Source organism: Lytechinus pictus, chromosome 10 (assembly GCF_037042905.1).
Source record: "Lytechinus pictus isolate F3 Inbred chromosome 10, Lp3.0, whole genome shotgun sequence".
NCBI lineage: Eukaryota > Metazoa > Echinodermata > Echinoidea > Temnopleuroida > Toxopneustidae > Lytechinus > Lytechinus pictus.
Genome location: NC_087254.1, coordinates 16,017,810 through 16,033,597, shown reverse-complemented (window position 1 = coordinate 16,033,597; position 15,788 = coordinate 16,017,810). Strand labels below are relative to the sequence as shown.

At 38.4% G+C, this 15,788-nt stretch overlaps 1 protein-coding gene across 9 annotated transcripts in view; it reads right to left on the bottom strand.

Annotated features, from left to right (window-relative positions):
* Window positions 1-2,253: 2,253 nt before the first annotated feature.
* LOC129270232 (myosin-16-like) overlaps window positions 2,254-15,788 on the bottom strand; it is a 76,451-nt gene continuing 62,916 nt past the window's right edge. For 5 of the 9 annotated variants that reach the window (XM_064105408.1, XM_064105410.1, XM_064105411.1 and 2 more), the window contains 14 exons: window positions 15,014-15,070; window positions 13,374-13,627; window positions 12,951-13,029; window positions 12,517-12,762; window positions 12,065-12,261; window positions 11,572-11,704; window positions 11,155-11,371; window positions 10,625-10,865; window positions 10,128-10,320; window positions 9,521-9,850; window positions 9,033-9,203; window positions 8,503-8,703; window positions 7,928-8,080; window positions 2,254-3,760 (listed from right to left, as the gene is read on the bottom strand). In XM_064105408.1, coding sequence (XP_063961478.1) covers window positions 3,614-3,760; window positions 7,928-8,080; window positions 8,503-8,703; window positions 9,033-9,203; window positions 9,521-9,850; window positions 10,128-10,320; window positions 10,625-10,865; window positions 11,155-11,371; window positions 11,572-11,704; window positions 12,065-12,261; window positions 12,517-12,762; window positions 12,951-13,029; window positions 13,374-13,627; window positions 15,014-15,070 — 2,619 coding nt within the window. In that variant the 3' untranslated portion in view covers window positions 2,254-3,613. Of the gene's footprint in view, window positions 3,761-5,299; window positions 5,382-5,943; window positions 6,008-7,927; window positions 8,081-8,502; window positions 8,704-9,032; window positions 9,204-9,520; window positions 9,851-10,127; window positions 10,321-10,624; window positions 10,866-11,154; window positions 11,372-11,571; window positions 11,705-12,064; window positions 12,262-12,516; window positions 12,763-12,950; window positions 13,030-13,373; window positions 13,628-15,013; window positions 15,071-15,788 lie in introns of all 9 variants that reach the window. The other 4 variants (XM_064105416.1, XM_064105417.1, XM_064105414.1 and 1 more) reach the window with 2 other exon arrangements.

Below are 15,788 nucleotides of genomic sequence, written 5' to 3'. Positions count from 1 at the left end.
AAGCTATTTATTCAACAGTCAAACACATCTTCCTGCAACAGAAAATAATTTACCACATGCAATAGGGAGTTTGGGTAACACTACGCAGACGCTTTCTGGAACGATGATAATCTATTGTCAAAAACCCTTTATGACAAAGCAGCCTATATAGAAATTCGGTGAATCAAAACAGCAGTGTCGTCCTAGACTCTGGAAAAATGACATATTTGCAATTTTTCGTCAGCTCCGAATCTTAGGACGATCTGCTGTTCCGGTTCACCAATTTCGACAAAGGCCTCTATGTTGTTCATTGCGATTTGACAGGCATTTTCAATAGATTTGCAATGTTCTAGAATCCGTCCCTGTTGCAATTGGGAAAACTTTAAGTTGAACCCCTATTCCACAATAGAAAGGCCGCTGTAAGATCCTTGAAAAAAAAAAGAAACCCGTTTTGATCTTTCAATGGACTTCCAATGGTCTCCGAATTCATAATTATTCGACTCTGAATCAAACTCATATTGGCTCCAAAACTTTCAAATTATTCTTTCAGCGGTCTCGCAATAAACTGTCAAAGGTCTTGTTTAGTCTTTCCGTAATCTTTCGACAAATCCCTCAAGTTCTTTCCAGGATCACTGAAAGACTCATGAGAGATCCTTAAAAGGTCATTGAAATACCAATGAAAGTTCATGGGAAGATTGCTGAAATGTCATTTGTTATAGACAAGATCTCCGAAAGACCATTGAAACGTTACTGTAAGTCTGAGTTCAGAAAGGCAAGAAGTATCAGTCAGTCGTAAAGAGTTCCTTCTGGGGTTTTCGGAGCCACAGAGAGACCGCAAATTTCAGTGATCTTGGGGACTGCTGAAAGAAGTTCGTGCCAATTTTCGGTCTTCAATTTGGTCTTTCAGGGATCTTCTTTCTGTGAAATAGGGACTTTAACCAATTTATGAGAACAATTGGATCAATCTATCAATTGATTATCCACTCAGCCAGGCAATCGTTCAACCGATCAATCAATGATCAATCAATCAATCATCAAAGCGATCAATCAATCAATCAACCAACCAACCAACCAACCAACCAACCAACCAACCAACCAACCAACCAACCAACCAACCAACCAACCAACCAACCAACCAACCAACCAACCAACCAACCAACCAACCAACCAACCATCCATCCATCCATCCAACCAACCAACCAACCAACCAACCAACCAACCAACCAACCAACCAACCAACCAACCAACCAACCAACCAATCCATCCATCCATCCATCCATCCATCCATCCATCCATCCATCCATCCATCAATCAATCAATCAATCAAATTTTCACCCAATCATTCGATTCATCAGTCAAATCCACTGACTGACAACTTCACCAATCATTCCGATAATAGGAGCATACCTGTCATCTTCCAAAACATTTCCATCTGTATGGTATTCCACCAAAGACTTCCATTTTCGACATCACAATACAACTTCTCACCACAGATCTTCTCAAAAGCGCTCATCGCACGTCCGATAAAAATATACAGCTTAACCCCTCGAGAGGCACAATTCAAACGGCATATAGACCCTTTTTGATTCAGTACCAACTCAAAACATATTTATTTTTTGTATTCGGTGTTGACAATGAAAGCATGAGTTTACAAATAGAGGAGAAAATAAAGATAATAAGATGAGGCTTCGTTTTACTTCAAGAAGTCATCACAAAGGGAACTGTTTCGTGTCGTTGCAAGTCAGGTACATTGTTTCTTTTTTACGCATGTGTGGTAAAACAAAGTATTTTTCCTCATATAAGGTTTTTTTTTCTGGCACACATCGGCACCTACATTAGTACATGATTAAAGCCCATGCCGCACACAATACTACCAAGATATGAGGAGGATTTTAATTTTTTATATACACACACGGGTGGCTAATCAGTAGTAGTAGCTCAATTGCATTTCCCGCCTTTTTTGTGGAAATGTTGTCAAAGGAAAGAAAATAAAAGACATGAGCTCTAAAAATAATTATCATCTAAAAACAATTTTGGGGTCTATAAAAGAGCACTGGAAGAACAACACGTTGACGATATGAAATGGAAGGGAACAACATTTGCCGCTATAATTGGAATTAGGATGGGAAAATGACTATACTATAGAAGGAAATTAGTATTGGTGTGCTATGCATGGCGCTCATTTCATGATCTCAAGATGCAGTCATAATCAGAGGATCGTGCCGTTCGAATCATGCCAGTGGTCAGACAGAAAATATGATCTTTGAAAACGTCTTTCACAGAGTATGTATAGTTTTAATGAATGTCTGCTTTCTTCTTTTTTTTCCTCTCTCTCTTTCCTTCACGTTTCATTGATGGTTTGATAGTTATCAACGCTATTACACGATATAGAATAGTAAAAAATATATCACGTTCAGTTTCCATCCATCAAGGTTTGATATACACAAGGTGGACAATGGGAAAATGTATCGGTTGATCCACTATTAAATCACCTTCGATTAAAAAATTAGTTGCTTACTTCATTCAACGTGAGTGTGAGTGTGGCTTCTTCATACTTGAATATGAATGACATGATGAATAATTCATGAGACAAGTCACAATGCATTGCATTTCATCAGTATGTGTCGATTACTCGACGCTGATTGGTCTGCAAATGAATGACGTAAGTGCAGCCAGTCGATATCTGGAAGGCTCCGACCTGACATCAGCCTATCAGAGGCAGAACTGGGCACCATGCATTGTCCCCATCACACCAATAAGAAGCTCTTTCCTTCATCACATGACATTTAACACGTGACTTTTCCTTCTTTGCGAAGTGTTGGTGAAAATAAAATTGTGAATAAAAAAAATGAATGCATCACTCGCACACGTTAGGAAAAATACAGTGTCAGCTCCACACATTCTCATTTCATTATTTTGCAATATTTTTCTCATCGTTTCAAATCAAATACGAGATTTAATATCACTCAACCTTAAATTTTATTTATAGCAATCCTTTCGGATTAACAGTAGCGAATCTAACTTCGTTAATAAAACTACATAGTTCTCATAATCATAATATAATGTTTCGTAGTAAACTATAAATATGATGAAATAAATTAAACTTTGTCTAATGCACATATTACAGGAACGCCAGGCTCCGTCGCCTCCATTTTCTTCTAGCTTTCAACTTATCAAAGTGCCAAACAAAGAAAAGGGCTTTCTCCTCGAAAATATAAATACACATATATTTCTACAAATTAAATAAATTGATGACAAGACGCAAATGAATTGAATGTTCCTGTACCTAGAAGTATATCTAAAGATGATAAAGTAACAAAAATCAAGCTCCATTTCATTGGAGGGCGGAGAGAAGATGGCGAGCTAAAACAGCAAGCACATTTCTCCAAAATAGTTCATCCATCCATGATGAAAATGAATCAATAGTCTTTTTGCCACTGATGAACAGAACATAACCATGCATGTCTATGATTCACGTACAAGCCTCACAGAGAGAATCAACATTTTTTGTTAAAACCACATATAAGTTATAAAAAAAAATCCCTTTCACCTTGCAAAGAAAAAAAAGAAGACTGAATACACAACGCGGAAAAATAGATGATAACGTTTATGTTGCTTAGCTACGATGAATGTGTTACTCTTGCTTGGCTTGGTGGTTGGTTTCGTGGTTCAAATCCCCTCTTAGCGATGGGGTGGAGACGTCCCCCCTTGCGGAAAATGCACTAAGTACTGAGCTACCCCTAGAGATGCGCCGAAAAGAACTGTACGGATTGTAGCCACCCTGTGACGTCACGAAGAAGAAGAGATAGGAAGAAAAACAGAAGAAAAGAAATTAGTATAAATACTGGAAAATAATCACACCACAATTCTAAGAAACTCGGACACACTCCTTGACTCCTAAATTACATTCCTCATCAAACCTCATGCGTCTATAAAATGTAAATTATCGTAAAACTCTAATCTTTAGTTTCAAGAACCTTTTATAACTATATTTCTGGGGCAAGGACCAAATGAAAAACTGGATTCTATTGTCAAAACTTCGTGCACAAAGTTTCAGGAAGATAAACCAAGTCTCGAACTGTGAATGCAAACTTTGTGTTATAGTATGATGGAAGGTATCTTATTACTTTAAAATCTGGTCATGCAAAAATCTATCAAGGCAAGATACTTCAACTCATGAACTGTCACCAAAAGATATTCCTTTTTCTTTTCTTTTTTGAGTGAAATTGAATATAAAATCGTTTTATTTTGAAACGTTTTGAATCTTTGAATGATTTCGATTTTTTTTTATAGAACTTACATTGTAAAGCATGCAAGAACTTAATTTGCTACCATAACCATAAAAAACAAAATCATGATCACACCATACTCGTCCAAACTCGTTTCCTTGGTTATTTTTTTACACATTCCAAGATTTAAAAAAAAAACTTATTATGGTGAAATGATGGAAAGAGAGGATGATTATGATGATCACAAAAAGTTGTTTACCATGTTCCTGCTTTCTTTCTCATTCATTCAGTAATGTACAGAAATAACTGCGGACAGACACTTCAATTCAAATTTATAAGGAACACAAATTCTGCGAGCACTGCGCTTTGCAATCAAGTAAAAAATTGCTAAATAATTATAGGCATTAATGTGTCTCACTACGATGTTTTATTTCTATCTATAAAATATAATAAATATTAAAGGATTGGAAGTATAAATTGTTACTGCGTAGGCCTATATTGTTTGTAGTGGTTAAAAGCTGTGCATTAGACAGAAGCATTGCATTCGAAATATCAGGTAAGGAATACAATATTGTTTTATATTTTAAGTGAAAATCTATGGTTAGCTAGGTCTTTCAATAGTGAAGTATAAATAGTATTGAACAAAGAGAATAGTATAATGGAGAAAAGGGCCATACCAATGAAGGATTATTTTTCAGGTATCTTTGTCTTCATCGGCGCCCTAAAATCCTAACCAACATCTTAACCCACCTTCAAATGAGACCTTAGCGCTCAAACCCTGCTAGCGCACGTGGCCTATAGCCTTCATTTATAACGTCATTTAAAAATACACGTTTGTTTCTAGTACATGTATATACAACGAGGAAAATAAAGAAAAAAAATCCTTTTTTAAGTTCCTGTTTGAATGAATTACAGAAAGAAATGGTTCATCGAAATTAATGGAGGGACAAGGTCCCTTCGTTCCGATGGCGCATCGGCGCACGTCACGTGGTATTAAAATGAGGCGCCATTTTGATCATGTTGATACTGGGCACATGATTGCGAAGCTTTAGCGAGCACGCGCGGCATCACACAAGGGCCACTCTGCCTACCATTGAAGCTCTAAGATTTGGAGTAAGATGATGATCCAGCCATTCGTGTGCTACTCGCCGAGCTTCGTACAACCTTTGAACCCTTTGGAGTGACAGATGATGGTGATGAGGTACGTATGATGAAGATGGTTGATCAAGTTTGGATTGTGATTTGAAAAAAACAAAATCGGATTTTTTTCAAATCAAATGCGCAAACATGCACAGGTTTCGAAGAGATGAGAGTCATTTAATGCATTCAAATGGTAGAGGTGTTGTCAGAATTCGTGTGCAGGTAAGTGGTATATGAAAAGGAACGAGAAAAGAAAGAGAAAAAAGGTACACATGTCAAAAAATGTAGCTAGAGATGATGCAACAAGGGCTGACATTAGATCTCTGAGCTCATCCCGATGAGGTCTGCATATCTCTGCTATAGCACTTGTTACGTGCTTTTATGATCTTTTCCAGACATATCTCACAAGCAGACAACATCAGTGCAATAAGAGTGGTAAGGTATTCCTGATAAAGCTTCCATTAGCATGAACGTTTTTTTGTTTCATGATAAACATTTGTGTAACATGGCAAGCAGAGATATGCAGACGAACTTTGACCCAGACTTTCTGCTAGGGCAGAGGCTCAGGTGATCACTTGATGTATCCCATGTTTACCATGTGGAACCTAGAGTTGAGCTACAACGATAGGCCTCTATTTCTTTATGATCTTTGATGATTTCTGTATGGGGAGAAATATACATGAACATGTATTGGCATTAGATGCGAAGCGATAGTGGAGCTAACTAGGCTATTCAATGGTGAGTCATGAACTAATTTATAAGCCGGAAATATATAGCTTATATTGTGGGCAGAAAAGTGCCAGCGTTTAATAGTGAAACATTTAAATATGGTCTGGCGTGAAATGCTAAGTAGTTACACACAGAATTACAGTCACATAAGTGTGCTGATTTCGCAGAATGAGTGAGGTTTGATAAAACAATTATAGAGGTAACTAATATGTGAATGCTGGAGATCGTGTATTACGCACTTAGTGTGATATCAGACCACTAAAAAGAATCTATCTATATCAGAATTTGATTGTGAAGAACTAATTAAATCACTTTTCAATGTGCGTAAGTAAACGAGCTGCCTCAAGTGGCAGGAGTCAAACCTGGAATGAAACGAAATGGTGGGAAAATGTGATGGATTTCAAGATGGGAAGGTTGAACCCAACTGCAGACGGTACGGCTACAGGATTTGAAGAAAAACAATACATTTCGCTTATTTCACATTTAACGTTGTTTATATTTACGATTATAAATTACCAGTTCACGTGCAGAGAAAGTGAAATAAAATCACAGCACATTACAACATGGTTTAATTCAAAATGGTGGTAAGTTTACTGGAAGCCCCTATTGATTGGGTTGAGGGAGTGGTTTTACTTTGGATTAGGGGAATTAACCTTGGATTAGGGGAAGGTTAATCCAACCGATTTTTTTTTAGTCAGAATAAAATTATTTCCGGTACCAGATTAAATCACCAAACTTTGAAATCAAACTAGTTATTGATAAATGAACAATATCAGACAAAGAATAAATAGACTGCAAAGACTTTGGAGAGACAGATATTGTTAGTTGGGTTTTGATTTGGGAAAAGCTCCTTCCTAATATGTTAAATTTAAAAAAATCTAAAATGTGTTTGAAGATTCGAAATTTAAAACAAGTCGTTGCCTATGAGTTATTTGAATTCAAAATATTAACTTTCACATCAGATAATTGCCAAAAATAAATTTGAAACAATATCCACGTCATTCTTGAATACCCACTACACGAATAATGGGGGGGGGGGGGTAATCATATGAAAGTATAGTTTATTACAGAATATTAGAGAGAGAAATAACAAGGGAATTTAAAAAGGGAAAGATTGAGGAAAAATTATTAAGATCGACGTAAACCAACACATTAAAGAGATAAAATGAAATATGGTGAATGATATCGGCAGTACGCACTTCTTGTCTGTTGTTGCTTTGTTAGGCTTTGGAGGCGGTCCAAATTGAAAATAACCAATAAGAATCATGGACAACAGATTTCCGCAAAAAATTGGTTTCATTTTCTTCCACTAATAGTGATGGATTACTTTTCCCGGTATTAGGAGAGTTACGATCACGAACAAAGAATGTTCGTTTTGTTGGTTTGTAAAAGAAACAGCAATCAAAAAATGATAGGAAAGACATAGTAGGTCACAAGGCAAAGCCGGTTTTAGGGCATCCCCAAGACCCCAATTGCAATGAAAGTTTTGAAGTTGGTGGAGATTTTGGTTCTCTGTTTCATGTGTTTTTTTTAAATAGAAGGGGTGGATGGTGAGTTAAGAGAAGGGGATGCTCTTGTCCCTTCATTGCCATTTGACTCGACCAAAGAAACAAGAACTGCACTCTTAACCGCCAGAATGATGGCGGTTTAGAAGTTCTATTCACTAAGCTTCAGCCAAAGCAACGTCATTCAACGAGAAATGCGCAAGTACCGTGAGAAAATGGCTGGATATGGTGGTGTTAATGGGAGAACGATGGGGCCGACAGAGAAAAATCTTCATCGTCGGTATCAGAATCTGCATTGCGGCCCAGAAACTCATCCAAATCTGAAAAATCTGAATCAAGCAATACCGAGGAAACACGGGTCGATGTGGTGACTTGGCTGCGTTGCTTGGCTCTGAGCTTGTTGACCTGTGTTTCTGCAAGCTCTACACGTTCCTCGTAGTCCTCCAAGTCGCGCTGTGCGTTGCGGTACTTGGCCAGGTTCTGGTTAACATTCTCCTCCTGCAGGGTGAAGATAAAAAAAGAAAAGGAGCAAGACGGTCGTTAGTTAAGTTTTATTAAGTTGGTGTTATTGCACTTTGAAAGATATGTGTTTCAATAAAATATGCACCGTCCTAATCAAGTTAAATAAGTTCTATTTGGCTTCTACAAAAACCTGACACATTTATTCATAGTTTTATCGATTCAACGGTCAATGTAACTAAAATAACTACACGTTATATGCTTGTTTTTGTGTGCCTCATTAACTTTTCGATCTTGCAATATAGATATCACAGCATTAACAACACATTAATATGATCACAAACCAGCAAATCGCTAAGTTACGGATCGCCTTTTTTATTGTGCAAAACCAACACTAACTGATATTTTTTTCAATCATAGGCTGATAAGATGTCATAATTGATAGATGTGGAGTGACTTACAGATTCCTCTAGTTGCCTCTTGAGCGTCTTGCATTTGATTGTGAGTTTGTCACATGTCTCCTGGATGCGTTCTGTGATTTTGCGGTCTTCCTCAGACTGGAAGATCACTTCCTTGACGCGACGCTCCTGGCGGCGGACAGCCTTCTCGGCGTCGGAGCGGCGGCGAGCTTCACTTTCCAACTCTCCCTCAAGGTCACGGAGCTGCAAACACAATGGGTACAAATACACGTTTAAATTCCAACCCAATATTAAGTTCTACAGATATTGTTACTGTAAAGCTGGTACTGTTGATGATTTGTTTCACCGGAACTATTATCGCGCGAAGTGCAATACATTTGAAGTTAACACATGAGATTGCTTTAAACCTCAAAACCTCTGATATGATTAATTTGATAACCTTCAGAAAAAGTTCATATAAAATAAAGGGGACCTATAAAAGGGTAATAAGAGGAACTCACGATACCGACCATGGGCAGTAGTTAAGAGAATACATTTTACATTGACCTGGATACAAAAGAGGAAGAACTCACCCTGGCCTCGAGTTTCTCAATGGTGCGCCTTCCTCCTTTGAGTGCAGCAGCCTCGGCCTCGTCAAGACGGACCTGCATATCCTTAAGGTTTATTTCCAGAGATTTCCTGAACTTCTCGATTTGGACGGAGTGTTCTTGTTCGGTGCGGAGCTCATCAGCGAGGCGGGTGGCCTAACGTGGGGGAGAAAAACATGTATTTAGCCTATTGATTGGAAAGTGATGTCAGCAAGATTACTGAATTATTTTCATTTTATAATTTTTATAGAAAGAATATAGCCTGATATGTTTTGTATTGCAGTAATAAGATTTAACTTGAAATCAACTTTGCAAAAGCTTAATTTGGAGGGAGCGAGATAAGAATCTGTTGCAATGAAAAAGATGTACTCATTGTCATCATTATTATCTAAATAAGGACTGTGTGGATTTGTTTATGGGCTACTAAGGATAAAATAGAAAATTTGCAAAAACAAGAAGAGATGATTACTCACATCAGCAATTGCCTTCTTGGCGTTGTCGTCGTTGTTGCGTGCTTCATTGATGGCGTCTTCGAGTTCGGAAGTCAGGGTCTGGAGTTCAGCCTCAGCCTTGCGGCGTTGGTTGCTCAGGACGTGGTTCTGAGCAGATGTATCGGCGAGGCGGTCATTGGCATCAGAAAGGTCAGCTTCGCAGAGCTTGCGGGTGCGTTCAGATGTCTCAAGGGTGGTGCGGACTTCGTCAAGTTCCTGGATGCAGATCTGGCAGCGGCGTTCAGTGATCTGGAGCTGGTCACGCATATCCTCACGGGCGCGGCTCTCTTCATCGACTTGGGCTTGGAGTTCCTAGAATGGATCAACATGATTGTCATGTGGTAAGTTCAATTCTTTTCGTTCTGTTGAAAAATTCCCTTGATATAAATTCAGATTTATTAACACGGTGTTCAAAATGGCTCGTTGTGAATGTTATGTCAGAGTAGCTTTTAGTCATAACTCAGATATTCGTAAAAAATTTCATAGACCTAAAAGAGAAAAAGATGCGAATGGGTTTTGCTTATTGTATTTGCGGCAAGACACATGACAGTATCATCGATTTTGTTCTTTTCTCATATCTTTGACATACTTTGATTTGGATCTGGAGCTTCTTGATGGTCTTGATGGCTTCGGCACTGTTCCTGTTGGCATGGTCGAGCTGGATCTCCAAGTCATTGACCTCACCCTCCAGCTTCTTCTTTAGCCTCTGTGCATCAGTCTTGGCCTTGAGTTCAGCCTCCAAGCTAGCCTGCATGGATTCCATGGAACGTTCGTGGTTCTTGCTGTAAAGTGGGTAGAAGAGGATAAACGTTCACATGTAAGATGATTACTTTAGATGTGATATTGCCGAAGTACATTTATATACTAGTAAAATACTACGTTGGAATGAAGGGGTTCCCTTAACTGCATTATTTATGGTTTGATTTCTATTAATAATTACATTAATACAGGTCAGGATAATCTTATTAGTTTTAAAAGGTCAAAGACAACCATTTCTCATATATTCATTTCTTCCTCCCCCTTTCCTTTATGATTCTGACACATCATGACTGCCTGGCCACCTCATTTACGGTAAGCAGATCTTACCGGGTGATCTCGAATTCTTCATCCTTCTCAACGATGCGGCGTTCGCACTCCTGCTTGACCTGTGTGATCTCAAGCTGAGCACGGATAACCTTGGCTTCCTCGGCTTCGAGGTGAGCTTCGGCCTCCTCCAATGCGACGCGGAGCTCATCCTTTTCGAGTTCGAGACGCTTGACGAGTTTCTGGAGCTCGTGGACGTTCTTGCCACCCTCTCCAAGCTGGTCGGTAAGGTCCTGGATCTCATCTAAACGTACCGGGAAAAAAATGAAATAGAACCAAAAATTGCGTTTATATGGAACTGAATTTCTACAAACGAGTTATCTTTATACTTGAAAGATGAGAACAGAATAATAAAACTTTAAATATGACTTTAATAATGAATAAAAAAATAATATCATTGAAAAGGGAGGAGGGTAATACGTTCAGATATCTGTATTAGATATTAAAAATCATTTTGAAGTCAATTTCGGGTGGCAGTCCTCTCAGGAGGAAAAAAAGTTACTATAAGAAGCTTTTTGTAGAATGAGACTGACCTTGGAGACTTTTGTTGTCACGGCGGACGTTGGAGATAACCTCAAGGCTTTCCTCGTATTGGTTCTTGACTTTGAAGAGCTCGGTGCTGTATGTACGGGCCTCACGCTGGGACATGTCAAGTTCGACAGCGAGGGACTCGCACTTTTCCTTCCAGACTGCAAGGTCCTTGTCGAAGTTGCGTTGCTTCTTCTCGAGTTGAGCGCAGAGCTGGTTGGCCTACGGAAGGACGAAGGCAAGAAAAGCGGGCCGGAAAGGATGAATGACAGCCAACAATTGAACATAAATCATATTCAACTTTGGGATGAACCCATGTTTTATTTAATTTGATCTCAATGTTTTGAATATTATTTTATTTAATCAGTTAATAAACAAATAAACAAATATATTTCATTGTGGTTTGGGCAAAAAACACTCACCCTCTCAAGGTCAAGCTGTAGGTCTTCGACCTCACCAGTCAAGCGGGCCTTGGTCTTCTCAAGACTGCCGTTCTTGGAGAGGGCGGTGGAGAGTTCTTCCTCAACCTGGGCAAGACGGATCATCAGTTTCCTCCTGCAGAACAAGATATCAACAAGATATACAAGGTTTAGGATAAGAGTCTTAAGGTTAAGAGTCTAAAAGTATATTATATTCAACTGGAAAACGCCAAGTTATAATCTTGATGATTTCACTGCCTGCCTCCCAAGTGTTGGAGTCTACATCAAGCATTAAATGTACTCGCGTTAGCAAATAATGTTTAATCTCCCTATACCTCTAGGCAAGACATAGGGCCTACATACAACAAACTTATAGTGGCTCTAACCTTTTCTCTGTAATAGAATTTAGCATTTGTCTTGTTTATCTCCAATCATTATATTTCGCTTAGTAAATAAGAATATCCGATGGTAATTAGAAAATGGATTGCTATCTCACTTGGCCTCTTCGAGCTCCTCGGCACGCTGGACGGCCTCACCGTCGAATTTAGCACGGAGTTGGTTGAGTTCACCGTTAACCTTGGTAAGCTGGCGCTGGACTTCGGCACGGGCCTCAGATTCTTCCTCATACTGGTCACGGAGCTGATCATTGTCAGCCTGGAGTTGTCTGAGCTGAGAGGCGAGGGAGTTCTTGGCCTGCAAAATAATAAGTGAAATTACAATCGGTATTAAAATTTTTCTTTAATCATCATTGACTCTAAAACTTCCTGATTGTGATTATGATTCTGGTCATATAACCTCTGTTAGCATTACTTTGCTACTGTTCTTATTCCATGTAAATCATTTCTTTGGTAAATGTGATATCATGTCTCGTTCACTTATGTTCAAATCGCCGTAAATGCTGTAGGAAATCTTTTATTTCAGTGATCTACTCTAGTTCTTATTCCTCACCCTGGTCTCCTCGTCGGAGCTCCTCTTGTATTCCTCAAGCTGCATAGCAAGGGATGCACGAGTCTTGTTGAGTTGAGACAATTGGTTCTCAAGGTCTTCAAGCTGACGGGCCAGGTCGGAGTTCTCGCCACCCAGGCGAGATTTGGAGTTCTGGAGGTCATTGATGGCGCGGTCACGCTCGGCCAGAGCTGCGTTGGCCTCACTGAGCTGTGCCTCAAGCTGGTGGCAGTTCTTCTCAGCGCTGAACTGCAGAATGAAATGAAGAAACAGAAAACCTTACCAACGAGTCATATTCAGCTTTAATATCTTCAAATATAATAAAGACTAAGACTTCTCCGTAATCATATAACTATGAACAGAAGAGATATTATTTAGATTATCAAGAGAAAGGTTATGAAATGATTGATATCGGGAATGTCTAATGCTCTACTTACCTTAGCCTTGGTGATGTAGTCAACGTTGCTGCTAACATCCTCAAGCTCTACTCTCAACTGCTGGCGTTCCTTCTCGATCCTATTTAAAATGGAGAAAAACGACATTGTAAGAGGATAGGTTATCCAAAGGTGAACATCAATTATATCCAGAGGAAAAGATTTAAGATCAATATGGAATGTCTACTGTGACATTGATTGGTTTTGGTTCGCCGTTTTGAATTAATTTGATTTATATTATTTGTTTAATTCTAGATTTTTCCATATATAGTAACAATGTCGAAAATTTGTATAAATTTCTTTTCATGATGTCATTGATGTGCCAAACATTAAGAGATAAAAGCACATCGTCTTGACTTCAGCATAATTTCTTTGAATATAATACCTTGGTTTTGTGAATATGAAAATAAAAGGGTCGAAACTCACTTTGATTTGCTCCTGTTGACGCTCTCAAGGTTCTCTGTGAGTTCGGCGACGGCATCGGTGTGCTTCTTGCGGAGCTGTGAGGCGACGGACTCGTGCTGGACGATCTGGTCTTCAATCTCGCGCTTAAGTTTTGAAAGCTCGGCTTCGCGTCTCTTGTTGACCTCGATCTGAGCGGCGGTGGCACCTCCCTGTTCCTCAAGACGGTCACCAAGGTCTTCAAGCTCGCGTGTTACATCAGCACGCTGCTTCTCGGCCTAAATTTTGAAGGAGGAGAAGTAGTGTCAATGATTTTAAACAATGTCTAATAGTAGCAGAAAAATAATCTCAGAAGTTGAAGAAGTAACCATGACAATTGTTACTGTTATTATTAATGAAATTCAAGTTTTTATGTTTCGAATCCAACCTTTTAATGCACCGAAATTAAATTTGCTATCAAACTTTTGTAGACATTTATTTGAAACGTGAGGTAATCTTCCTCATTATAAAGGGGCCATAGGTGATAAATCTTATGAGTCTTATATTCTCTAAGGATATGTCAGCTCACAAAGCCCATACTAGCGTAACTAGTATCCCCCCGTTCTATCAATATTACCTTCTATGTATTTGACCTCTGAGGTATTCCAGTGCGGACAAAGCTATGGCATACTCTGCAGCTAAGAATAGACCCTTGCCTTCAACGATCCAACCCAAGGCGAGTTAATAGACCCGTTTTAGGACCGATGACGTATACACCCTCGACACGTTGTTATGTCTGGTATGAGCCCTATGTCATGCATGCTTTTAATTTGAGCCTTGTGTGATTATTTATTAAACTGTTCATTTTGGAAGTCAGCCTCATTTTTTGTCTTCATATTTCTTGGCTTTCTTTGAAGCATTCTTAATATGAAATATATTTTGTTGACGCTCATGCGTTTATTGGATTATAAGCTATTTCAGGTAAGTTATTTCATTTGATTCAATGGCATAAATATTATTTACCTATCTAATGATTGAAAACTAATGTTTAAATAACTGTCAGTACCACTGGTATCTCGAAACATATTTTGATGCTTTAATTTCTACATGATCGACAGGAGGGTCTCCATTTCAACGACATGCCTTGCTCAGCAATGGTGTGTTGCTCTTTCAAACATTCTTGACATGACCTATCATCTCCTGGTAGGAGGTTGGATTCCATTCTGAATACCAATCATCAATTACCCCCCCCCCCCCATTCAACGTCACTGCCCAATGTGCAAAATTATCGAGCGAACCACTCCTGTGATTACCCACAATGCAATGCGATATGCAAACAATCTTAAGATCTAAGATGTGCTGTACTGATATAAAATCGAAATCACATTTCATCACCTCATTTTATTCTGAATATGTTTCATTGGATTTGGGTCTTTTGCCTCGAATGGTTTTAGTAAAAAAATACATTTATCATTTTACATAATATTTCAAACGTTGGCTTTAAAATTGGTATACATCCAATAAAACCGCCCAAGGCTTAAACAAAAGTTGGGATTGTTATAAAGTGATTATTATCGTATTCTATATACGAAATTATTACTGAAATAAGTGAAGAAGATTAATTAAAAAAAAATCAATTGAAATTGTCACTAGGGAGATATAAATTATCTTGATTTACTGCATACCTTGGCACGATTCTGTCTCTCTGCTTCCAACTCCTCTTCTAGCTCTTCAATACGGGCCTGGAGGATAGAGAGAAGAAACGAAAACATTCCATGACGGATAGATACAAGATAAAACACACATCATGGGAGAAAGGGAGGATTAGAGAGATGACAGGGTAGTAAGAATACTGAGCTTAGGAATATAGAATAAAATATATTTCGCCAGTACAATATTGTCTTCACACATGTACGCAATATCCATGCCCACACCCACACGCACATCCAACCCACCCACGCACACAAATTATTTATCAAACTACATCTATCTAAACCCGTCATCAAATAATGTTATGGTAAAGACATTTTCTGCAAATTTCTAAGGCGGGAGATAAAGCCGGGGTAATAATAAAATTATCATGATAAGCAGGGCCCGCTGGTAAAAGTTTTCAGGACTGAAGTGGCTTCCCTTGGTAAAATATGACGTTAATATTATTATTATCATTATTATAATCATTAAAGCTTAGCAAATCATTGATGAATGTATCTGCAAAGAATTAAAAGTCAGTCAAATATCCATAATGGTAATAATAAAACAATAAAATGTTAACGATCACAATAATGATAATAATAATAATAATAACAATAATAAAGATGATAATCGCGCGAATTTGAGTCTCTGATCATTGTAGTTAGAATAATCATGGCTTTCATTTGAGTCACCATGTAACAGGATTATGTTTGTAATTCTTTGTTGGTAATATTGCCCCTTTCAATTTTCAAAATGACGGCTAAGATT